Source organism: Ciconia boyciana, chromosome 12 (assembly GCF_034638445.1).
Source record: "Ciconia boyciana chromosome 12, ASM3463844v1, whole genome shotgun sequence".
Lineage (NCBI taxonomy): Eukaryota > Metazoa > Chordata > Aves > Ciconiiformes > Ciconiidae > Ciconia > Ciconia boyciana.
The window spans coordinates 9109868-9135495 of record NC_132945.1 but is presented as its reverse complement, the minus strand read 5'-3'; the positions used below and the strand labels follow the sequence as shown (position 1 = coordinate 9135495).

The 25628-nt window shown below is 40.1% G+C and overlaps 1 protein-coding gene across 1 annotated transcript; it reads left to right on the top strand.

Annotated features, from left to right (window-relative positions):
* The first annotated feature begins 1683 nt into the window (after window positions 1-1683).
* Window positions 1684-19275, top strand: LOC140658497 (P2R1A-PPP2R2A-interacting phosphatase regulator 1). Its single transcript, XM_072877003.1, has 10 exons — window positions 1684-1820; window positions 5298-5376; window positions 10164-10220; window positions 12266-12309; window positions 12389-12443; window positions 12909-13001; window positions 13554-13642; window positions 14310-14371; window positions 15456-15552; window positions 16715-19275. Exons 1-10 carry the CDS (start codon window positions 1705-1707, stop codon window positions 16872-16874), a joined length of 852 nt encoding a protein of 283 aa, XP_072733104.1. The 5' UTR covers window positions 1684-1704; the 3' UTR covers window positions 16875-19275.
* The last annotated feature ends 6353 nt before the right edge of the window (window positions 19276-25628 follow it).

The following is a 25628-nucleotide window of genomic DNA, read 5'->3' as shown; positions in this document are numbered from 1 at the left end:
AAATGATGACGAGTTGAGTTAGAGAAACAGTGCAAACGACCATGGCAACGGGGATTAAGAAAGGAGAGAATATGTTAAACAGAGCCTTGGGAGGATACTGGTGAAGGATGGAGATTCAAAATGGGGAAACAGAGACTGGGAGAATGAGGTAGGTGGGTACAGTGATACTGAGGGACTGGTGGGCATGAAGTTAACGGCATGGGCAACAGTGTGGGAGATATTTGATAGTATCAGGGAAATATCCCCATGGGTCAAATAAACACAGCCAAAGTTACAAAATGTCATCAGCCTTAAATAAATTAGTAAACATGTGACCCATGAAAAAAATGGTTTAGCTATCTATAATCTACCTTTCTCCTCTGGTTATTTTTGTTCTTAAAGACTGCCTGAAAATCTCACCTGGAATATAAGCTGATGAAAAGATGTCTGGGCGTGCAAAGAACCATCAACTGTATTTCTGAGAAGTGACAATGGCTAGGTATTGACTCAAATGCTTAGTTTTCTGTATTTAAAGGTCAGCATTGTAGCACTTAGCAAGAGAGTACTAATGAACGTACTTTAGACATCTAAAATATTTACATCTGAGTTGTAAATATCTAGCTACAGTTAGATAAAATTATTTGACTATGGTTAGATGGATGGGTACATGGCGACAGGTAAGTATTGACATTGACGCATGAGACAGTTAAGTGCACAAGGGCAGAATTGCTCTCTATGCAAATATTTAGATCGGGCTTGACAGAAACTGCTATGGCATAGAAAAATAAGGGTACAGATGTCTTCTGTAGCACTGAGTACCTGTGCCTCTGAGCCGAGCTCCACGCATGTAACCTGAGCGGGGGGTCGTCCAGGCCAAGCCGCCGGCCTGGGCTCTCCCACACGCAGCAGCCGGGCCAGGCAACCCCGGGAAGTGGGCAGGTGCGTTTTTAAGCTTTCACACCGCTTGGAGCGGCGGCTGTACATCTCCAGGCACAAGGGAGCCCCGGCCCTGGCAGCACCCCGCCCCCGGCGGGCAGTCCCGCTGGCAGGCCGCGCCGGCCCCTCGGTCACCTCACCTCAGCGGCGAAGGCTGTGCCTCTCCGTCCCGCCTCATGTCTCCCAATGATTTTTGGTTGTCCTCGCCTGAGGGGCTCGGCGGGAACAGCACCACCAGGACCGCACCCCTCCCCACACCTGGCTGGCCGCAAACCCGGCGGCAAAGAGCCGCGGGGACGCGGGCGGCCTCGCCTCTGGCCCCGGCCCCGGCCCCGACCCCGACCGCTGGGGGAACGCTCTGCGCATGCGCCCTGCCGCCGCGGGCCCACCGGCTCGGGCCCGCCGTGCGGGGGCTCCCTGTGGCGCACGCGCGCTGTGCGGCGGCGGGCGCGGGGGGGTGTCTGGCCCGAGGCGCTCGCTCCCCTCCGGCGGTGGCGGCGGCGCGGGCAGCGGGGCCGCGCGCGGGGAGCTCGTCCGTCGGTGACAGCGGGTGGGGGGACGGGCCGCCCCCCCTCCGGGCTGCCCCCGGCATGGGGCGCTGCTGGGGCCGCCCCCCTCGCCGGGCCCGGCGCGCCCCCCGACTCTGCCTGCGGCGCCGCCCGCGGGGCCTGTAGGGGCGGCCGCGCCGCGCCTGGCCGGGGGCAGCGGCGGCATGAGGAGCCGCTGCGGCCGCCGGCAGTGAATGGGCGTCGCGGCGGAGCGGGAGGAGCCGGAGCCGCCGCTGCCGCGATGGCTCAGGAGAAAATGGAGCTGGACCTGGAGCTGCCGCCGGGGAGCGCCGCGGCCCCGAGCGACGGGGGCGGCCTGAGGAGATCGAACAGCGCCCCCCTCATCCACGGGCTCAGGTGAGCGTGGCCCGGCCCGGCCCGCGGCGCCAGCGGCGGGTCCCGGCGCCCCGGTGGCAGCTGGGCCCGCCCCGGGTCAGGCTGCCGGAACGTGGGCGTTTGGCCCCCGCTGTGTCGGGAGCGGGGTCTGGGGCCGCCCTGGTTGTATCCCCGGGGGTTGCTCCGTGTTTATCCAGGCCGGCCTGGGAGGTCTGCTCCCCACCGCCCGTCCCGCAGCGATGGTGATGTTTTGGGGCGCCTTGGCCGTATGGGGAGACGTGGGTTCCTGACTGGTGTCCCAGGCAGGGAGGGATTTAGGTGAGATAGCCCTCCAAGTGTGGAGGGGTGCAAGAAAGCCTAGCTAGACGTGCTGTAGCTTTATTAAAACGCTTTGTTTGTTTTCATCTGGGTCTGCTGTGTGTTGCGTAGCTGAGAAACACATAGTATGCAGCGTCAGGGTTGTGGCCGTTATTATAGCTAAAGTAGCAATCTCTGTGATTTCTGTAATGGTTCAAGTTTGACCAAAAAAAATCACGGCACTGTGTACAATTACAACAGTAAGTGCCTTCAGAACAATTGGGCGAATTTGGTGAAGAACATAATTTCATGGGACCTTAAAAAATACATAAATTTTGCACTTAGTGTAAAACAATGTATCAGTTGTCCTGGAGTTTTGCTGGACGATACTAATTTTGTCAGTATGGATATTGCCATCAGCCTGTGGCAGGTGGTATTTGAAGGGGGGTTGGGTGTTTGCCATGTGTTCCAGGTCTAGCTCCCTTCAGCTGACAGGGCAGGGACAGCGGCAGTTCCAGGCAAGGGCGAGGAGGAAAGCTCTCAGATATGCACGATCTCTTGTATGGTTTTGTGTTTGGGTGAGTTTATAGCTCAGAGTGCTATTTCTTGCCTCCCCTGGGCTGTCATGAAGTTGGGAGATGCCCCCATCTGCTACGTGGTGTGGCTACCATCTAACTTCAGGGCGGTTGTGTGCTGCTACTAGTAGTATGTCAGCAGTTTGGGAGAGCATACCGACAACAAACTGTGTAAAAGCTAGTATAGTACGTGATAAGTACTTACTGTTTTTTTCCTTAAACTTCATGTTTCTGTAAGGAACCTAGGTATCAAGTGACAAACAAATCTCATAAATCTTTTGTACCAAAATGGTTAACAGTACATTATAGTTCAGAGGAAGTACTAATTCTTGCCTATTCAGTCATGATTTAATGTTAAGTAAACATAATTGTGATTCTTCTACGTAATCCTACTGAAACAACTATCAGTTTACATTTCCATGCAGTATAGAAGTATTGCGAATGGCAGTTGTTCCTCAGGGAGATTTCTGAGCAGGTAAACTAATTGTGTAACTGAGACAAGGTGTTTTTATAATCTTAGCCTTCTGTAAGTTGATTCTTACAAACTGTGAGACCCTTGACTCTTTAAAAAAAAAAAAAAATCCCATAACTATGCTGTAAACAAATTATTTATTTCAGGGCCTGGGCAGGTAGAAGGGTAAGCCTGAGCTCTTGCCTTGAAACTGTGCAGACACTATACGTTAGGTGTTTATACAAATTAAACTGAAATGCCATTGAACTAATTTGAGGTGGTTGCAGTGGTTTGCCTGTTAGTTAGAAATTTTCCAGCAGAAAACTGTTTTTGCAAGATTGCAGCTCTTGGCAAGAAACTTCAGTTTTTTCCAGAATGGATTTGTTGGGTAAACTGAAACAAAAGCTCTTGAACAGCTTGCTTTTTCTGTTCTGCCTCCTGTTTTGACTTCTCCATTAACAGATCTAGTAAGGAGCTTGGACAATGAGTTACCTTAGAGCCAGAGAACATTTTTAAGTGGAATATTTTAGATTACAGAAGTTACCTTTCACAGAACTTTTGATTCTTGTTTTCATGCCAAATAAAATTGATTTTTAGTGGGAACTGTAAGAATTTTCTGTGAAAGGTAAGTCTGAGATCTGACCAGCTCTGGTGTTTTTGCAAGGGAGATTAAAGGTAAGGATATTGTAGGGTTTTTTTCCCTCTCCCTCTCTTCTCTTCTAGTTAGCACTGAATATTGGACTCTTTCAGCTTGTTTCAGCCTATGGTAATGTTTTACAGAATCATTCCAACCTGTTTTCTCCACTCAAACCCTGGATTTCAGGATGTTGTGTTTGTGTTGTGTTTGCATGCCGACCAGTATACTTAAACTAAAAAGGAGTTGTAGCTGTTGACCTCAGCCAACTCATCTCTAAACATTACGTTGTGGATCCCTTAAATTTCTCTTCTTCTACCACCTATCAAATGGCAACTGTTTGATCTTTTGTAGGTGTAAACCGAGTGAAACTTCTTTGAAAATTGTAAATGATGTCTGGTCATTTGTACTTGACGTTTTAGAGAAAGACAGTCAATGCATTCTTGTTGGCAAAAAGCACGGTGCTTATGCCAATTCCTATTGGCTTTTCTGTCACAGTATAAGCTTTGTTTTATTTACAGCTAGATAAAAGCTATCTAAAACTTACGTATCTGACTGGTGCATTTTAAACTGGAGGATTCTGTTAGTGACGTGTCTTTAAAGTGCATTATGATTATCAGTCTTTAGAACAAGGTAATACTATTGGTCAGATTCGTTTTAAGAAATTGTATTTGTTCATCCCAGGTTAGCAGCTGAGACAAAAAGATACAACCCAGTGACTTCTTGTAATTTGGCTCTAATTACCATCTTACATTTGGATCTGTTTGCCTGTGCAGTTCCTCAGTGATTTTTAGGCATGGAAATTGTAGGATTGTGGCTCAAAAATTTTTTTCTAGTGACCATAAAACTTAGCTAATTTTTGCAGTCTCATTCATTAAGTGCTGATCAATGGCTGTCAATAACACTAGTGATGACCAGTGAAACTTGCTTTAGGAATCAATAAAACTAAAGTTGCCTTGAGAAAGGAGCTCATTTTATATCAAATCCTGCATTATTAAATGGATGCGCTGCTTCCTGGTTAGAAATGCGGCTGTGGTCAAAAGTCTTAGGGCTTTAAAAACTGGTTTTACTGTATGTTTAATTTAACCTCTCCTGGAAAAAAGTTCAGAATTTTCATAGTGATAAGATTTATCGAGATACTGGGGTTTTTTTAATTATTCTATTTTATCTATGGCATTGAAGCTGGTTTCATTTATAAGTTTGTTCTGTTGAATGTTGTTTGAAGCAATATGCAAGCTGCAGCCATTCCAAACATAATAAATTCCCATAGAAATGATCAGTCTTAACAATTTTTTCGGTTATTCTGAAGATGCATTATGATTAATTAAAGTCATTAATTGGAAGTAGCTGGAACTCAGGGGAAGAACAGTTTGGTTTCCACTCTGTGCCAACAAGCTGAAAGAGTCCTCGCATACCTGCCTCTTGAGTGCTTTTTCTTGAAACGATAGCTGTCATAGCATTTGAAACTGAGCTTATATTAAGAAGTACTTTTTGATAGGAAGGAAATGGCTTTTGCATTTGACAAGTGTTTCTTTTCACAGCGATAATTCACAGGTGTTCCAGGCTAACGTTTTGCGAACCCGCAGGAACAGTACCACAGTTATGAATCGTCATAGTCTGGTAAGAAAACTATTAGACCAACTGCATTAGGTCCAAAGCAGAAGTGTGCAAACAGGATTAAAGAAGAAAATTAGATTGTAGTCTGTGAAACTAATACCACATGTTTTCAGAAACAAGGCTGTAGACTGTGACATTAATATGCTGTAGCTATAGTGAAATGTTATTTATAGACTGTTTAGCCTTGGAGAGTACTTATATTTCATTGTGATCATAACCTTGTTTATGAAATGCAAGCAGATGTTCTAAGAGTAAGAAAGGTAGTTCACAAGGAAGACTAATTACATAGATGTATTGTTCAGTAACCAGCATGCTAATAATTTCTGATTTTTTTTAAAAGTGCAGTGATGTTCTGATCTGAAATTGTCCTTTATATAGTAATGACAGAATAGACTTGTTGTAATCAACAACTGATATAATAAGATATAACTGGCTGATAGAACATGAATCTTGAGACTTCCAGGGTGAATGATTCTATATCTCTTAGAAACATTCATTTGTGATTTCAGCTTTTGTCAGACCTCTATTATTGCAACTGCTCAAATCTGAATTTTTAAAATATCAATCAGAGAAAATATTGCATATCGTGTGTTTTATTATTGTACAAATTGTGGTAGAAGGGTGTGATTTTGACTGATTAGAACACCTGCACAGGATCACATAGACAGCATGATTTGCTAACCCTTAAAGGTTAGCAAACCCTTAAAGGTTAGCACCTTTTAGGTGTGTGGAGTAGTTATTTCCTGTAACCAAAAGGAATTTTTGGCCAGACTTTCATGTATAACCAGAAATGTAACTTTACCCCTAAGAAAGCCTTAAGAAGCAGGTAGACCAGGATAACAACCAGCTGCATTCAGTTGATTAGTAATGTTTTGGAAAAATGTTGGGGTGGGAGGGGAGTAGTATCAATTTTCTCTTAAGTATGGGAAATGAAGCCCCTGTAATGCTAACAGCAATTATCCTGTTTTTCTTAGTTACCTTTTGAAGATGCTTTAGAAATAATTTGTTAGCCCCACATTAATGGTTGAAGAATACTACTCTTCTGTTTTGTTGACTGATGCCCCTTAGCTAAAATTCTGTTTTAAAATCAGGACAGACAACTACTTCAGCAAAGGTTTGCATCTGTAACAGAACCGGGATACTTATGTAAAAGTCTAGAAAGATTGGTGGAAAAGCCTTTCTCCTACTAGGATATAAAACCCGACAGGACGTATTATGGTAAAGATTTCTTTAAACAATAGTCTCTTTCTTCATATAGATTTTTAGAGTGGCAGCTTAGGATAAATTTGTTTATGCTTGTGGTCAGACAAAAGGAGAAACAAAGGCAAAAGCTCAGTTTATTGTGTTTACTTCTTGAAGATCCTCAGTTGTTGGGTAAAAAAGATGCTAATTCAGGGCACATTGCCCAGAACTTGCTGGGAAGCAGGAGCTAGTTCGCTGATGGGCTAGCTCTTCTGGCTGCTGCTAATAGATGTTGCAGTCTTATGGGCTGAACCGGTGTTCCGGTCTTCATGGGATGATGTTCTTAACCCTTCACCACACTTGAAGGTTGTTAAAAAGCATCCTGAAAGTTAACTTTCTTCTTCGCCCCTGGCTGACCAGGTGCTGACAGAATACAGTTGAAATTTTACTTATGCTAAAAATCACATGCTACATTGCTAGATCAGTGCCTTGTCCACTTTGAAATACTTCTTTGAATTATGGTCTGGTTTTGGTTCTGTTGAAGATGGTAGGGAGGATGGAATTGGAAAGGAACTTACACATTATCTCATCCTTCTGTGGTCTTAAATCAGGACCATCCATAGATAAATGATTTTGTGAAAATAATTAAACTTTCAGCATTAAGGACCCTAAGCAACCTTACCTGGTATTCTTGCTATAGCGAAGTAGTAAGTGTAGTTTTATGATGTTAGAGATATTCTAAGAAGCTAGATTTCATCTACTTTGGTAAATTAAATTTGACAATAAGTAGGTGATAAAGGGTACTTCAAAAGCCACTTTTTTGTATTTAGGAAAACTAATCCAAGTTTTATTGCAGTGTAGGCTCTAATAAAGAGGGTGAAATGATTCAGTAAGGGACTGAAACTGTGTTAATTTAGTGTTATAAGTACAACTAAAATGTTATGCTTTGTTAAACTTCGTGGAAAAAAATTGATTAGTATTTGTCTAATCTGTGTTTTGTTCACTGTCATGTGAACAGTGGGAGTTGCTAAAATGCTCTGATAACTGAAGGTCGTACTCTATCTAGCTCCATCTTCAGGGCTGTTGTGGTTGCCCCAGTTGCTCAGCTGAATTCTCAGATCTTCTCTTTTTTGAGTAGCTTCTCCAAGTCTAAGACTCCAACTCTTTTATAATGATGACGGGGCAGCTATGTCATTTTGGCTGGGGCTTAATCTGCAGTTTTCTGACACTACATGTAATTGCCAAGGAAGGGTCAACTAGGCTCAGTATCCGCTGTTTATTTCCTTCCAGAAGATATCAGTGGCATCTAGTGAGTAAATGTTTTGGTGTTTTTTCCTTTGTTTGTGTAGTTGGGGTTTTGGTTTTGTTGTTTAAGCAAAGCATTTTAGTCCGTGGTTAGATGTTTTGGTAGTATTTCAGCAAAAGTTGATTTTTTTTTTTATTATTATTTTTTTAAAGCTAGGTAAGTTCCCTATTACGGTTCACTGTGTGGCCTCACGGATGCTTGTGTTGGCAGGAGACAGGGGGCAGTGCAGGGACGGCAATGGAAGGGCAGAGGCACCAGGGGCAGGTGACTGCTTACTTTGGCTGTGCTGCCTGCCAAACTGGCTCTTCTGAAACTTTACCTTCAGTGAAAAAGGTTATCTAACATACTGGAGAAGGGAGGAGGGGGAAGGTTTTTCTGTTCCATGTGATAGTGTAGTAGTTGGTAATTTTTTTATTTAGCTTTGTGCTTTCTTAAAACATTGGGGATTTGACTAGCATAATTTTAACAAATAGGTTTGGTCTGCTTTAGCAAGTATCCTTTAGAAGTGACTGAGGCTTCTGATAGTTTCTTTTCACAAGAATTAAATCAAAGGACTACGAACAGGGAATAGGTGAGTTTTAAGCATTGACAAAGCAAGGACTATGACTTGTTGGAGGTGGGATGTAGGATCCTCAGAGTTAATGGATTTAGTTAGCGCGTTAGATCCTGCAGAGGAACACTTGGTTGTCTTTTTATAATTTTTATTTTACACTGCAAGCCACTGGTTTCGTATATATTCTATTAATGTCAAACCTTAAAGTATGTGGATCACAGTCATAAAATTAGAATATAATGAGTGGAACAAATGCATTTCTACTGTGGAGTGACAGAGTGAATAGGCAGGAATGTACAATTGTCCAGATCCTTTTCTCTGCATGAGAATCAAGGTCAACTCAAGGTCCACGTTGGCTGGTATAGCTTGGAGGAATTTTTATTAGGTGTGCAGGATTTTTGGGAGCCCGGTATAATAGTAAAGCTGACCTAAACTGGACTTAAGAAGTAGCAAATCAAAACATTATAGCTGTTAGACTTTAGTATATATTATGATGACTAAATTCTGGCACAAACATTAGACATCCTCTGTGTGAGTCTGATAGGCTAGTATCTTTTGTGAGAAAAAGGGCGTGATGTCTTTATGATTGGGTTTTTTTAGAGGGAGGATTCTGGATATATGAAGCATTAATAGTCTGTGATAACTTACCATAACCTTTTGTGTAAGGCAGCAACGTCTTTGTATTCTCCATGGCACTGATTAGAAGATGGTGCAGTAGATGGTTAACTGAATGTTTGTTAGTTCTCCAACTTTAGCATAAAGAAGAGCTGTAGTAATGTTTTGTGAAGGGCATGAAGCCTCGTACTGCATAAAGTGTATAAACACTTATTAATAATACAAACCTTACTTGCTGAACACACATCCATTTTAAAAAGACATGTTTTTTGGAGGGGTTGTCAGCTTCCAGAGAAGAGGTTAAACCTCTGTTCAAAGCTTTAGCTTTGAATTTTTGATCCCTGAATGGGTTATGACAAAAGTCAACTGAGGGTCAGACATTTGAGGGATGGGAAATATATGAAAGGAAATTATATTTTGAGAAAATAATAACTTTTAATTACTTGGTTTTGAGTATGCAGTTCTAGATCATAGTATTCCAGTGAGATCTTGATGCAAAACTGATAAAATTAACAGACCATTTTTAGTGACATCCTCTCTGATTTCACCTGAATTGGTGAAGCTCTTGAGAAACCATAAGGAAGGTACTTAGCTCTTTGTTAACCTTCTAATAGCTAATTTTTTTCACCTGTAAAAATACTAGTTTATAGGCAGACAACAATCCAGAAACCTTTTTGCACAGTGTGTGGTTTTGGCTTTATATTTTTAAATGAACTATTGGGGAGCCTTCTGGACCACTTAAATGAAACTATTTATGCAACTATAAATATTAAGGGTGACAGTGTGCTAGTTAAAAGCAGCTTCATTCTGTAGAGAGGGCTGTGAATTCTAGTTGCCTGGAAATGAAGTGAAAGACAGGCTGATACCAATTAGCATCTGTGAGCATACAAAGCAGTATGATATGGAAATACATATTACCATGTTCTTGCAAGTAATTAATGCAGTTTGTTTATACTGAGAATGTTATGAATGCTGGGGTTTAAAAAAAAAAAAAAAACAAAACCAACATATATATATTTTTTTTTTTTAGTTTGCGATACCACTGTAGAGTGGTTACTAACATTCCTGCATCTTTCTCTCCCTTCTCCTGTAGTTTGTAAGTGTGTTTCAGTTGTATGTGGCTTTGTTTTGCAGTTTGTGCCATCATCTCCTATCCGTATTCCTAGCAGCCGCCTCCATCAAATCAAACAGGTAAGCACAAATCCTAATTTTTTCTTTTTTTTAAATTTTTTATAGGTGGTTGGTTTTTTTTGCAGTTAATGTGTAATGTCCTTCAAACGGCTTTAGATTTTACTTTGAAACTGTACTAGAGAGTCTGCAGCAGTCTATCGCATCAAGGTGTTTTCAAAAGTAAAACAGTTCCAAATTTAATGGAGTAGAATGCATCTTATAGTGAGAAGAAGACTTGAGCAGAAGGAGAAATCTTAAAATGGTTATCTTAGAAATGAAACCTTTAATGTAAAACCTTAGGGTAAAGTTTCACCAAGTTTTTGGCAGTAGTGCCAGCATAAATATTTAGGGCCAATAACAAAGTGTTCCTTAACTTGGTTGGCACAAGACTTTGTGCAGCCAGAAAATGAACTGGATAAGGAAGCTCTCTGTCTGAAAAAGAGTTTGGATACTTCTGGCTGGGCTATTTTTCATCTGTGTGATTTTCTTGTCTGGATCACTGTACTTGTGCTGTCACAGCATGAGCAGAGGGGGAAGGGCACAAGAGCAAACACTTAGGAAGGGCGTGGGGGGGTGGCAAATATCTGAGTAGGCTTAAATAGCACTGCTAACAGACAACAGACTGCAGTCTACAGATTCAAGTTTTAAAATCAACAAGCTCAAACTCCTGTGGCTCCTCCGTTTTATATGTCGACTTTTTGACAGTAGAATGTTTATAAAATTGGCTTGAAGATGCTTGATTTTTTTTTTCATAATTTTTTTTTTAGCTTGCTAGTTTTTGGTGCATAGGCTTGATTTTTACAGGGTGGAAAGTTAAGAAAACAATTTAATGCTTCGGACAGCATTTTCAGGGTATGATGTCTGAAGTGATGGAAGGCACTTCTGCTTCCCACCTCAGATATTTAAGGTGCATGCATAGTAATCCTGAAGAAAATAACTGCTTGCTTTCATTATGTAAATAATGTACTGGCTTAAAGAGACTCTGAAGCACTCAGGTCAGTTGTAGAGCTGTTTTTATCAACATAAAGCTTAGGATTAATATGTAAATGTGATGAGAGCAAGGGAATGAACTATTGTGGCTCTGCTATATTACATGAAGTAAAGTTTGAGAATTCAATTTTTTTGAAAATACTTCTGTATTCATACTTGTTCCATACATTTATTAAAGCCAACAATGACATTTCCTTATTTGTGTTTGATCATTAAATTCACAAGTTGAAATTCCATGTTCTGTATGCTTACTGGCACAGATGCGAACCTGTGTGATTTACTTCTGATCTCTTTCAAATCTTAGCAAATAGTCATACAGTTGAACTATGTTAGTAAGACTCTTCCTACATATGATGAAGATTGTGAAAATGTTTAGTTGAACTTTTATTCTTGAACTGGACTGAATTAGGGAATCTACTCATTCATTCACCAGACTGGACATTATTCAGTTAGTTTTAAGGAATGGTGCCTACCTAAGGGGAGATTGAGTCAAGTTTGTACTTGGTGTTAATGTTTAGTTTAATTTTACATCTTTAATCCAGTTTAATAATATTTAATGGATGTTTTAGAAAAAAAAACACTAAATCACGAATTTGTCATGTACAATGCACTGTATTGCAAATGAAATGCTGACAAGTATCTAGTTAGTTACTAATCCATAGAATAAGGTAAGAATCCAGACATGCTTTTGATGATTATCTGTACTAGTTTCTACTTTGTGAAATAATATTATGCAAGACTGCATAAAGATACTCTAGCATGTGCAGAATTTTTGGTTCATATTATTATCATTCAGTTTTGTAACTACCTCTTGGATAGTAATGAAAATAAAAAAGCTGCTTGAGAAACAACCAATTCCCATAAGCACTTCTTATGTGATAGTCTTTCTTGCTACATGTCTTCTTCCTGATCTTCCCCCCTCACTCCTTTTCATGTAGTGAGAACTTAAGGTTATTTTTGCTTAACGGAGTTGAATTAAATTTTTTGCATACTGAAGTGAAATGAAATGAGCTTTTCTGATTTGCTGTAGGAAAGGTTTTATTTTGGTCTTAATTTTTCATCTGCTAATCTTTTAGGAAGAAGGAATGAATTTGATGAACAGAGAAACAGTACGTGAAAGGTAAGCATTAAGGCAAACTAGAATACTTAATGCAGTTTTCTGTGGGCCCAGGACAATACATTTCTTTTCTTCTTTATAGAGAAGTGCAAGTAGCAATGCAGATGAGCCACTCATGGGAGGAGAGCTTGAGCCTGGTAATGCATTCATGCTTTAATTTGTGTTTCTATTATCAGTATCAGGACACTAGAGACTCTCTCATGTCAACATTTTCTTTTATAGTTTGACCTACAATTAAGGTGTTAAGTATATCACTGCTTTTGATCAGCAGTTTTCCACACCAACAAGGCATAGAATTATCAGTTGTTCGAGAATACATGTGGGTTCCTTGGGCTGGTATGTCAAAAGAAAATTGCATGGATGTCTGCCTGTTCAAATTTTCTTCCGTGTTCTGATACTCATCACGTAATGTTTAAGGCTTTTTTATTTTGGTTAGGTTTTTGTTTTGTTTTGTTTTTTGTTAATCTTAGCTCATAAGTGGCTACCTAAAAATTACAAATATGATGGAGGTTAACTTTGGAATCTTACTGAATTCCACACCAATCAGTCCTTTTCATGTTAAGGTACTTGCTCATAAGATTAATTATATGTACTATTTACAGAGCGACAATGATTTTGAAAAATCATCATCACCAAAGCAAGTAGACTTTGTCCCAGTTTCTCCAGCTCCTTCACCTACCAGAGGAATAGGGAAGGTGAGAAAAATGTGGTAATAATGATTTTATCTTGAGTAGTGCTAAATAAATTCAACCGAATTAGTAGCAAAATATTAAGCCACCTTTCTAGTTCAGCTGCAAACAAGAAACTAGAGAGTAAACAAAAAGAACCTAAAACCCCAAACCAGAAAATGCCAGCTAGAAGTTGTACATCTTGTGGATGTGAATTTCTGTGGAGTGTTCGACTGTTAATCTGTGGTTAATAAACCTTATTCTTTATTTATCTTCCTCTTGGAATAAGAGGAAGGGGCATACATTCTTTATGAACCATAGTCTGTTTAACTAGACTATGGTGAAATAAATCCTTGTCAACTTGCATGTATTCTGCATGAAAATGCAATCTATCCAACTTTTTCTTGATTTTTTTTTTTTCTCAGTAGCAAAAAGTGGTATCTCAGTATACCCAGCCATATTGACTGGTTGCTTAAATTGATAGTGGGTTGCTTTTTTACCTGCAATAAGGATCAGTTGTTACCATATGAGTGTGATACAGTGTTTATACGTCAATAACACAAACTGTTTTACTCTCAGCAATGTTTCTCACCATCTTTGCAAAGTTTGGTGAGTAGCAGTGGATTACCTCCAAGTCCGAGCCCAAGTCCAACAAGACGATTTTCAAGGTAAGTACCAGATTATGTCAATAATAGAAAATTGGCATAGCTTGTTCACAGTAGGCTTTTGAAATACCAGAATTTGCTATATACATAATTGATTTCTGATCACAAATACAACTTTATATATGTAAACTTTGGATTTTACAATGCTCTAAAATATTTGTTAAAATCCTCATGTCATAACATCAGGAAAGTGGGCTGCATTTTGGCATCTGTCTTCTCGGTGTAGTCTCTGTAGTGCTCTTAATCAGATCTTAAGCAATTGAATTGAATTCTAAGGGGGGAAAAACCCAAACAGATTTAGGGTTTGTTACTGATTCTGGTTTTAGTGGCATTGGATGCTGTTTTGAGTGATATGGGCATATAATTAAATTTTATTAGGCCCTAACAGTTCAGCAAAGTACTGCCTGTCAGTTGAGATCTAGTCAGTGCCTAGATGTGAGCTTTTAGGCTGCCCCAGCTGTGAAATAATGTGACTAAAATTTTTCTGGAAATTTTTTTTTTTCAGGGAAAAAAAAAGGACTTATTCTGGATAAGCTGTTTTAATGCCTATTTTCTTAGTGTTTTCCACTTAGTAGTAGTTTGTTATCTGAGTATCTTTTGATGCTTTACATGTTTTCAGGCTTCCTTTATTAATGGTGATGTCAGTATAGCATATGCCTTCTTTTATCAGGAGAAGCCAGAGTCCAATTAACTGCATTCGACCAAGTGTTCTTGGGTCAATAAAAAGGAAAGGTACAGTATTTCATTTTGACTAATATAATAAGTCAACTTGTTAATTTTATAATAATCCATATATTTTTCTTCATAACTCTCTTCAGTTGCCTGATATTTCAGAGTGACTAGAAATAGAGCATATTACAGATGACCAACTAAATGGAACTATTTGTAGGGATAAAACAGACAAATTGATAAATTAGTTTTTACTATTCTGTAAAACTATTCGTTCTGTTCTAATGCCTCTCCATTGCTGTAGTCATATAGATCTGATAAGAAACTAATGTAACCTGCTTAACAAAACAAGAACTATAACTATTGGTATATTTAACTTTACAAATAGAAAATTTTGAAAGTCCTGGCTAACTGAAGCGCACAGGTACTGTAGGTTTAAAATCATCATCCTTCTGATGATTTTAAATCTACAGTAAAAAGCAAAAACTGATCCAGAGACCTGGTAAACACCTTACTGCTTTATTGGGAAATGTTTCTCTATCCTCATACATTTTTCTTCAAGTTTAAATTCTGGTTATTTTATTGCATCTGTTTTTAAATATATCTTCCTGCTTCACCTTTAACAGAACACTTCTGGCTCTGAGGCAGCTTTTAAAATACTTTTATCTAGTTCTGTTGTAGCCTATTTAAGCATATGTCTATCCTCCCTTCTTCTACTGTATTTGGAAATCAAAATCAATATATAAGTTTAGTGATAATCCTGGACTTTATTTATATTGATTGCAAGAGGAAAAGAAGCTTTCCTTATTCTCAGCTTCTCTACTTTGACGGAGCTAGTTAGTGAACTGACAGCTGAATAAACTGGAACAAAAAAATTATTCTCCACTACTGAAGAATAAATATCTGATACCTAAACCTCAGGTCATAACTCACTAAACTTTCCTGAAGCTTGGACTAGAATGTTTCCAAGAAATAAACAGTCTTTAAAATTTCAGCATTGAACTTCTATGTTTTACATATAAAATAACACTCAATAGATTGTAATAAGTTTGAACCTCTATTCTGTTTGCTCTGTAGAAGTACATTGAAAATAGATTTTAGTTTAAATGAGTAGTAATTTTTTATCACTCCTTATCTCTTACCAAAGGTGTAACAGAGATGGAAGATCATCCAAAAAGATTATTCCAAGGATCCACCAACATGCTTACCCCTGAAGTTTCACATCAGGCGGACCTTGGGGGATGGTAAATGCTGTGCTATTTATTGTGTTGATTTCATCAGAAGCACTACAAATCTTTTTTCATCTAGCAATGATCATGCTTGAGGTTGTTTGTTTTTTTTTATTATTAATAACATACATCCCATAATTTTGAAGCACTGAAATTACCACAATAAACAGGCAGTAAAATTCACTACAATTTTACAGTTTCTAGGACTGACTGTTAACATGCTTCAAGTATATGGGAGTTGAGCATGTTTAGGAAAAGACACCTCATGGCTGGCAATTTTTGGAGTCTAGTTTCAAGTTGCAATCAAATATGAATGCTAATGCTTGTGGGTGGATTGGGGGGGGGGTCTCCCCCCCCCCCCGCTCTTAGTCACATAGGAAAATTAGTCTGTCTGACCCTCCCTGCTGGGAGGAGATAAAGGGTACTGTGTAAAAAATCATAACAACTTGAAATAGCAAGGGATTTTGATTTAGTATTTTAGTCAAGAGGTTAATAATACATAGGGTGTGCCCCCACAACTATCAAGACAGGGTTATTCACAGTACATTTGGCCTTTTTGCCTCTCAGCTAATGTACATAGCTGTGCACAAGCTTTGAGCCCATTGCAGTGGCAGTAATAAAATAGATGTTTTAAAGGTACTTCAAAAACATACCTTTTTTGCACACCCTATTCATAGTAGGCATAGCAGTGCAGGTTCACTTGCTGCATCTTGGTTCAGGAGGTGGTAATTTTTAAAAATACTTTGATGCTATCGCTGATGATAGATCACCTGTAGTTACAATTTTGTGTCCTGTGAAATATGTAGTGAATAGTACAACTGAAATATGTACAGTTTATCATCGGCTCTCCTGACAAAAGAGGCCTCTAGATATATGCTAGCCCAGGATCTTGTAGGAGATGGGGTAAAGCTTGCAATTAATTGCTCAGCCCAATGTTTCTAATCTGTACACCATTTCTGGGTGAGCTGAAGGAGGAAACTGGCAGAATGTTATCTGTCTGTTTAGAAGTGACTGCAAGGCGTGTAGTTGCAGATTTATTTCAAGTCATAGGGCTTACTGTTACTTCGAAGATGTACATTTGTTTTCAAAATGGCTTTATAATGAATTGAAGCTCGTATTTGAAACTTACCAGAAAGAGTACCTCATTTCTCATATCTTGATGTTACTCTCTTTTCAGTCTGTCGTCACATGCTCTTGATGACAACAGAAGCAGTGCAGGTTCTTCCTGTGACTCACCAGCTGAAGTCAGCACCAACACAGACTCTCCAGTCTCACTTTCTGACTCCAGATCTCCTTTTTTACCAGTAGATCTTACGGCTAAGTTACCTATTAATTGAGAAGCAGAAGTCTGCTAATGGATACCAAGAAACAGGCTGGATATCAATAAGACTTTGTTGTGTGTAACTGATTCTGTTCCTCATAGGAACTTCCAGAAATGTCATTATTTCCAGAAAACTTCCAGAATAGTTCCTTGAGGAGGAATTCACATTTCTAGTGATTTGTATGACATTTACTAAAATACAGTAAGCATTTGAATTGCAAACATATTTGATGGTAACATCAGTAAGCAAGCTGGTGATTTACAATGGATATTGTCTTGTTGGCATAGTCATAGTCATGTTACAAATGGCATAACATAGTCATGTTACAAATACTGTATGTACATTCTGCTTGTGGAAGACTCGGCTTTCCAACAGCCAACAGGCAGTGTCCTCACTAATATAAAGTGGTGCTTATGTAGTAACAGTTAACTTTCACATTTGTCCTCAGTCTGAAACCAATGAAGCAGCTTACTAAGTTGTTTTTATTCCCCGAGTGTTAGATATTTGGTTTTTTTGTTCTTCATATGAAAGGGGGAATACTAGGGGGGGAATTGGTTCTTGTGTTCTGTTATGATTGGCTGTAAATCAATTCTGTGTTCTAATAGATGTCAAAAGAACAAGTTGGTGAATTGGCAACTTAAATTTATATGTTGGATTTTATTCATGATCATGACTGCTGTTGTGACTAAATCCAAATTAGGTGTGGAACATTCTTCTGGGTTTTTGTATTATTTTCTTCCCCATTTAGATTATGTATTACAGTGGTAGATGCTCTGTTAAAGGTCTTTTACTAGGGAAAAATAGTAATAATGTTTGGAACAAAACATTAAATCCTGAGGTTTTAGTATTTAGTGCTTCAGAAGTGCATTATTTTAACAGGCAGTATTTGTCCTTATATATGACTTTATTGGACAAATACAGTGAGGAATCTTGAATGCCTTTTTACAGGCTGAGGCGATCAAACATGCTTAATCTGTATTTAATCTCCTGAGTCACTTCCTCAAGCAATTGCATCAAGTTATTTCTGCTGTTAAAAACTTCAGATGCTGATTGGAAGCCTAGAATTTGGTAATCTGAGATGTTTCAGGATTCTTCTACTATATTTGAGAAGTCAGTGGGTTGAGGCATCCTGATCTCAACTCTGAAATTCCCTAAACAGGAGGAAAAATCTGCAAACCCCACCAGAGACAGCTGTTGCAGATTTTCCAGTGGCAACCTCATTTTGGTTGTTAACTCCTGTTACGCAATTGAACTTCCCCAGCTGGGTCCCCATTTGTACATGTGTATGCATCTGTACTATGTGGCTTCAAGCCTTCTCTCCAGAGAGGTTAATAATGAAGCAAAATGTTTTATTTTTAAACACTAAATCTTTGTAATGTGTAATAAAGTAAGAAAAGTATGGAAACTTCCTCAAGTAGGAGAAAAGCCCACTCTGAACTCTGCTGTGAAGGATTCACATGGATGAAGCTTTGATTGACAGCAGCTGTCAAAATTAGAAATGGACGACTTGGAGTGCAAAGACCTGAGGACCAATGACCAGTTTCCGTATGTCCTTATTGTAGAAAGAAAGTAGAATGTATTTAATAGTTTTACTCGGTTCAAGTAAGATATGACATGGTTTACTTCTGATTTCATTCCTCTTAAGTTATTGTAATAGTCACCTTCCTGACTGCAGCTCCTTTTTAAATTCACACCACCCTTCCTGCCTGTGGCAGATGGACAAGCTTGTGTTTCATGTCTGTTTGCTCTCTGTCGAATATGGCATAGTTTCGTTTTGCAATTTCAGGTATGTGCCAAAGAGTTGCTGTGCGTTCACTCTTTTGTGGTGAGGGCAAGACTTTTTTTTTTTTCCTTAAATCTTGCTTATTTCTTAAGAATGAACCTCCTGGTGTCTCTTCCAGTTTTTTTAAAAGATGCATCAGTAGAGGGGTTTAATAGTTGTGTGTGGGTCAACTTGTGTCTTTTCTGTTGAATATTTATGCTATTTTTCAAATAAGTGCCAATAAATGAAAAAATAAACGTTTTGCTGTTTCTGCACTTTGTTAGGTAACCATATTCTTGTTTTCATCTGTGATTAAATGTTTTTAAATCAGAATATCTATTGTAACCAGCTTCCACCCAGTCTAGCTTACATTTAAGTTGGCCTTAAAATCTGCAGCAGGCTTTTCTGTTTTCCTAGTGTGATGCTATCTTGAAGTTCTGTGACAACTCTAGGAAAACCTGAAGAATAAAACCAAACATTTTCAAAAGACTTTAATAGCTAAACATGTCCCTAGTTTATACCTAGAGGAAGTCGTGGTGACGTAGTTTGGAAGATAGAAGCTACAGCTGGCTGCTGGACATTACTGAGGCTCTTGCCTCTTGGGAAGAAGTGGGGAGTCTTCGTGGTTTGCCTTAATAGGACAATTAATGCTCTTGGAGGAGAGAGAAGTAGTTACATATCAGCAGTCATTCTTTTCCCTGCTTTGGCAAAACAGAAATTACTTTGAACTTGTGGGAAAAGGCATCTCCATTTCTTGTCCATCCATGTCATCAAGAAGCTGCAGTTTTGTGCCCTGGAGTCAGGAGACATACATATTTTTTTTCCACTGAAATGAAAGACTGACTTTTGAAACCAAATTATCCTGCAAAATATGTATCTGGATTCAGGGAATTGGGGTGTTACACGATGTGCATAATCAACCCTGTACTCACATAGTAACTCATGCTGTTAGTATTACCTCTATTTTACTAATTCCCCGTTTACTTATGAACAATGAATATTGAAGCTTTGCTGGATTAAGTGTCGTGGTTACAGGACTATTGCATATGATGCTCCTTAACTGCTCTGAGTTTTTATTACAAGTGTCTATGCCTTTGTCTTCCTCCGAGAAGAAATGGACAGCTTTCTTGTCTCAGGCCATATTGGAAGTATTATGATCATATATACATATATGTATAATATATATGTATGTATTATATTATATGTCATATATATTTTATATATATTATACTTGCATTATTCTGCAAGTCTTTTGGGGCATACCACTGTTTCTCTCCGGGATTCTGCCACTCCTCTCGAATGGCACCCTTCCAAAGTCGTGCTTGTGATCGGCACTTGACTGGTCTGGTTGGAAACTGTCGCGTAGGATTTGTTGGCAGTTAAATCGGGTCTTGGGCCAGTGTGTCTTCCTTGGCAACTGATAGGTGTTTTTCTTCCTTCCACCTTCTCCAGAATGACATAGTTGCTTGAGGGAACATTGTTAACCGTGCCAGTGCTCAGGGGGACTGTATTTTTGGAATGAGTGCTTCGGTGGTTACTGCATTTAGCAGAGGAATAGATATTCATGCTAGAGGAGAGGTACAAATGCCAGGAAAAATGAGCTTGTGCATCAGCCAGATTAACTTGCTAGGGTCTTCTGTGTGTTGTCAGCAAGCCAGCTGATCTGAATACTGAACTGAACAGCTGCCCACAGTCCTCCTGGGATTAGTGTAAGAACTTAATCCTAAATGTGTTCTTTTCACCTTTCTTCAGAAAACTTGAGTGTAAATGATTGCCAAACAGGTCTCCGAAGTCTTGTATTGGTGAGACTGAGACATTTTGATTTATAAATGTGTGTTGTGGTTCTAATATTGGTGCTGTCTTTGTGAGTCCAGCCCTGCTCTTGTGCGATTATTTGCTAGTGAAGTGACTAAAGGCAGGAGTGAGCCCTGGAGCTCCATCAGCTAGCTTCCAGCTTGAGAACAGCTTGTGCATTTCTTAGCAGTAGTCATTTCAGAAATGTTCACTTTATGCTGTTGTGTTCTTGCATATGTTGGAGTCGTAACTCGTTTACTTAAAATAGAGAGCTTCAGGAGTCCTAATTAAAATGTGTGAGCTCTTCATATCCTGTTTTAAGCAACCTTTCTCATCACCAACTGGCAGATGGAGTTTAAGTTGATCTCTCTTCTCCTGGAAGCACCAAGTTAAAATATTTGTAAATGTAATTGAATGTTTACAGCTACAGTAAAATAATTAAAACCTTACTGATCCGAAGAGGAGTGCTTGGCTTGCAAGAGCCCTTTTCAATAACTGGATGCAAAAATTGTCACCTCACACTTTTTATTTGGCATCTGTTTCCTAAGGGTAGGTCTTGGATGATTGTTTTACCTGTAACAGCAGAGTCTTCCCATTTCTGTATATTTGGTATGAGCATCCTTGTTTGATGAACTTGAGACCAGTTGACAGCCAGCCTAGGTCTGGGTCAGGAGATGCCTTTCCTCTGCCACAGCAGACTCCAAGCAGACGGCTACCCTACATCTAAAAGACCCAGACCCCGTGTACATGCTGGAAGGGAGAGATTGCTTCCCCTCTTGGGGTTTTGTGGTAGAAGCATGAGAAAGGAGGGAGAAAAAAAAAAAAAAAACAACTGAAGGAGAATAACCTTGTTTGACTTTCAATAGCTGGCTTGGGAACAGAAATTTCAGAGGGGGGAGGAGTTCAGTGCATTTAAACCAAAACCAAACACAGCCTCTTCATGCTGGTTCCCCTGTGTCTCTCAAGGAACTGGTGAGACTTCCTCACTCCCGTGAAGATTCCTCAGACAAATCTGGCACTTATCAAATTTAAAATTCTTCTGATAGTTTAGTTTCTTCTTTTACTTGCTTCGTAAGAGCCTTGGAAGATGCTTGTTATTTAAGACTTCCTTCCATGATTAATAAAGGCATGTAAATGTTTAGAATTTTGCTGGATGTCAACTTAGGTAGGAAGAGCTGCTCGAGCAGGAGTAGTTTTTCTGCAGGTACTAATCTTCAGAAATGTTGTTCTCGTGATTACTTTTTCCCCTTGTGTAGAGAAAAATCAAAACCATGATGTGTGTATCGTGCATTGTTTTTTGTGGCACAGAAATAGTATACTGTGGTGTCTTTCAAGACAGCTTAAATCAGGCTGTGTGGCACTGAAATTGCTGCAAGAAACTTCCTGCTAAAAATAAATCAAGATCCTTTCATTTTAAATGTGTTCACTTCAGCAGTTGGTTTTGATTTTGGAGATTCCTGGGAGATTCCTGGCAGATTCCTGAGGGAAAGTCGCTGATGGGTTGGGTGATGTTGATGGACACGGGATTCCAGAGCCTTACTGCAGTTTGATTTGTCTCTTCATGGTGGTTTCTTGTTTGTCAAAGCATATGTTCGTCTAATGCCTTGATGTTCATACCTCAAGCCACCTAGAGTACCCGCAGTTTCCTTGAGAATGCTCTCATGTTGTTGTTGTAAATTGTATTTTGTTATTGTAAATTGTACTGTTAATTCATCTTTTTTTTAAACTCTAAACGTGGAATTAAGTTCCATTACAGACTCTCGGTTCTTTTATTCCCTTTGATATGCATTTTATCAGTCATCTTTGTTCCTTCTTGGTATCTCTCGTTCTGCTAGGATCAGGATGACTGCAGTTACGTGTGTCTGAATTTACATTCCCCAACTGAGGTATTACAGGGAGCCTGTTACACAAGTTACACACACCCGATTCTTACTAGCCTTTTTCCTCATAGTGAGGAGATCATCCGCTGCTTTGATTGTGCTGCTGTAATCATGGCTGTGCTCTTGCTTAAATTACTCCTTTGCAGAGTCTCTGCTGTTTGAAAGACCAGCATGCGTTCCTTTGCCTGCATGTAATTCCACATTATATTGTCAGCGTGGTTATAGAGCTTTGCAAATTGTCAAGAGCTGATATGCATTAGCTACAGTTGATTATCTAAAGTAAGCAGCTAGTTAGCGTACAGCAGAGAGCTGCTGCAGGGCTGTGTTCTATAGAAGGCAAAAATAGACCAAAAAGTGAGTGCTCCCCCTTACTTGGCTTTGGTTGTTACGCTTGAGTGTCGCCTGCCTGTACTCGTACCTCCAGTACTTATTTTTTGAGGATGCACAGGTTCTCTAGACTCCTTTCATTTATACGTTCGTTATCTTTAAATGGCTCTTGCTAGACTGTGTAGCAATGGTTTCCCAATCTTCACTAGCTTATGTGGAGCAGTACTAAGTAAGTGATAACGCTGCTGGCAACAGCATACTTCACTCTCCTTCAACGGTTTCAGGCTTAATTTAATTTCTTCAGGCAGCAAGCTATGCATACAAGGAAAATAGACTCCATTGCCAGCACCATGAACTTCGGATGTCTCTTTCCCCCGGCTCTAATGAGAGACGGTGCCTTCTCTCGCGCTGCTGTGAGGAGGCGAGTGCCCTGTTTCACAGGGACATAGGAGAGAACCTGTTTTTCTACGGCCACTCAGCCCCTATCTCTGCACGCAGCTGGGCAGGAGGATCAAAACCCAGGATTACTCAGCCCTGCATGCTTTGTATTGCAGCCTGTTCCCTTACTATTTTTTTCGGCCAGGAGGGTCTCGTACAAGGTCAGATGGCAAAGTACCTGAGCTGCTCTGACCCAGAACTCAAACTCCCTCCTGGCAGAGAGGAGGATTTTTTGTTTTTTAAGACCTCCAGTACAGCTTGGTCCCTGAATTTAGAGGTTGCCCTGGATCACCACAGGCCCTATGAAACATAGATCACTTGGCACCTGAGAATTTTCTTTCCTGTAAACAAAGTATTCCTGGATCCGGTTTACGAGCTCAGGCAAGTTCCCTTCTGTAGTCTTGCCCTACCAGTGGGATGGATTGCCAGTGCATGTAAGTCTTAAGAACAAGATTCATACTCCTGACAAAGGAAAGGGGTGATGGAACTTGGCATTTGGAAGGAAAGCTGTTAACAAGGAAAGCGAGGTATCTTAAATATACATTGACAAACAAGGACTAAAATATGGTGATCTGTTGCCAAACCTATATGGCAGCCTCTTTCCAGTTTAGGCTTGTCGGTTATCAGATACTTGCTACATGTGAACATAAAATGAAATAACATACGATTGGCTTTGATAATTCTTAGCTAGTTGATTCCAGGAAGGAATTTCTCTGCTTCATTGTTGAAGGCACTGTTCTGTGCATGGGCTTCTCTTGGAGCTGCCGCAAATGCCACCATTAAGCTGTGTAAATAAAAGCAGTGACTGTTACTATCTGACAGCACCCTTGGTTATCTTCTTGGGGCATGTTTTGAGAAATGTCAGCAGCAGCTCAGCATTTCCCTTTGCAGAGACCAGATCCGTTTCCAGGTGGTTTCCATACAAGGCTGCTCGACCCACTCTCCAGTCTCGGGGGGCTCCATCAGCTGTGATCCCTGGTGAAATGAACTGATTATCTGAAAGCCCCGTCTGTCCTGGGAGCTCTGAAACAGTTCTAGTGGGTCTATTGTAGTTTTAAGCGTTCTGTGATTCGCTCCTTTAGAGGAAATAGGGATGTCTAAGCATTTTCTGATCCAGGCAAGTGCAAACACCTAGAGGAGATCATGTCCCAAGCCTACAGCTACTAGGCGTGACGCTAATGAAAGTGATCTCAGCAGCACTCTTGTTTCCTGCCTGCCAGCATTGCTTGTTTGAGATATCTGTGCCACAGCAAGCGCTGGGTAAACAAGATGATTGTTTCTGCTGGATGATCTTAAAGCCCTCCTAACTGTCTGCTCAAAATACTTTTCCATTTCAAGGAAATGACTGTTTTGTTTGTGTTAAGAGTCAGGAATGGGAAATGACGTGAACACTTAACTGTTTTTCCCGGTGTTTTTAAGAGGAGGCATAATCACTGTGTTGGGTCTTATTTCCGAAGGCATTCAGTGTTTTCCATAACCCTATGAAGTAAGTACTAGTGTGTGCATGCACATATATATATATGTATGTATGCATCAGAAAATACCTTATAAACCTTGTGTATCCACCTGGTGAAATTTTACCAGTGTCTCCCTGTGACCATGCTGTAATGTGAGTTGATACATTCCCTCTCACAGTGCTGAACTGAAACTGTCCTCAGGTCTCGTTTTCCCAACACTGGAATAAATCTGTGCTTAAACAGTGTGCTGTAATCTCCCGGAAGGAGAAAGAAGGCAGAATTCACATTTGTCATGCTTATTTTCCCCAAGCCCCAGTTTTATCTGCATCTGCTGAGTTACACTGTGCATTTAATCTTTTTTATCTGTGTATTACTCCTCACTTGCCTTTGAAAAAGAAATGCTCCAATGTTAGTCTTTTTAGTTGCTGCTAACTTTTTGTTACTGATTTCTCTGGTCAAGGTGTTTTTCTAAACCAATTGCTTCTCTTTAAATTCCTTGAAAACAAACGCTGGCAGTCGGGGTCTCTGTTGTCCTGTAGTCTCACTCCCCAAGTCCCACGTGTGCACTGTCCTGCAGGACTAAGGCGTCACGACTTGGCTATAGTGACTCAGTTCCTGGAGGTGGGATTGTCTCCCTTCTGTACTGCTGCAAGTGCCTGGCAAAACACGATCCTGGCCCATGACTGCAACTCCAGGATATGGGGAAAAAAAAGGTTGGAGTGTTGTGTTTTTTTCTTTAATCAGCTTGGGCCTTTAAGACGTTGCCTTTGTGTGAAGTCCTGCTACTCTTGCCCACATAAAAATGCAGGTAGGTATCGTAATACCTAACAGCCAGGCACGTGGCCATTTTATCTCCCCAACTTCTGTTCAATTCCCTTGCCCTTCCTCAGGAAGAGATAGGTTAAACCACCTCATGAAAAGCAGAATTAACAGTGAAGGTACAGGAATGCAGCTCTACAGTGGTGGGAAAACGCTGCAACCCAAACAAGATCTTGGTGTCTGTAACGGGAGGCGAGCAGGGTGGCTGCAGCACAGGTCCTGGAACACTTGAGTCCTCAAACCCATTAGTAACTTTTTTTTTTTTAAACAAATGTTAATGTTTGACTGACGC

Bases quoted from the DNA above. Each gene is read 5' to 3' on its own strand.
- LOC140658497 (XM_072877003.1), top strand. From the start codon at position 1,705: ATGGCTCAGGAGAAAATGGAGCTGGACCTGGAGCTGCCGCCGGGGAGC. The intron at 5,377-10,163 runs GTAAGAAAACTA...TTTGTTTTGCAG, and splicing joins TTATGAATCGTCATAGTCTG to TTTGTGCCATCATCTCCTAT. The intron at 12,310-12,388 runs GTAAGCATTAAG...TCTTCTTTATAG, and splicing joins AGAGAAACAGTACGTGAAAG to AGAAGTGCAAGTAGCAATGC.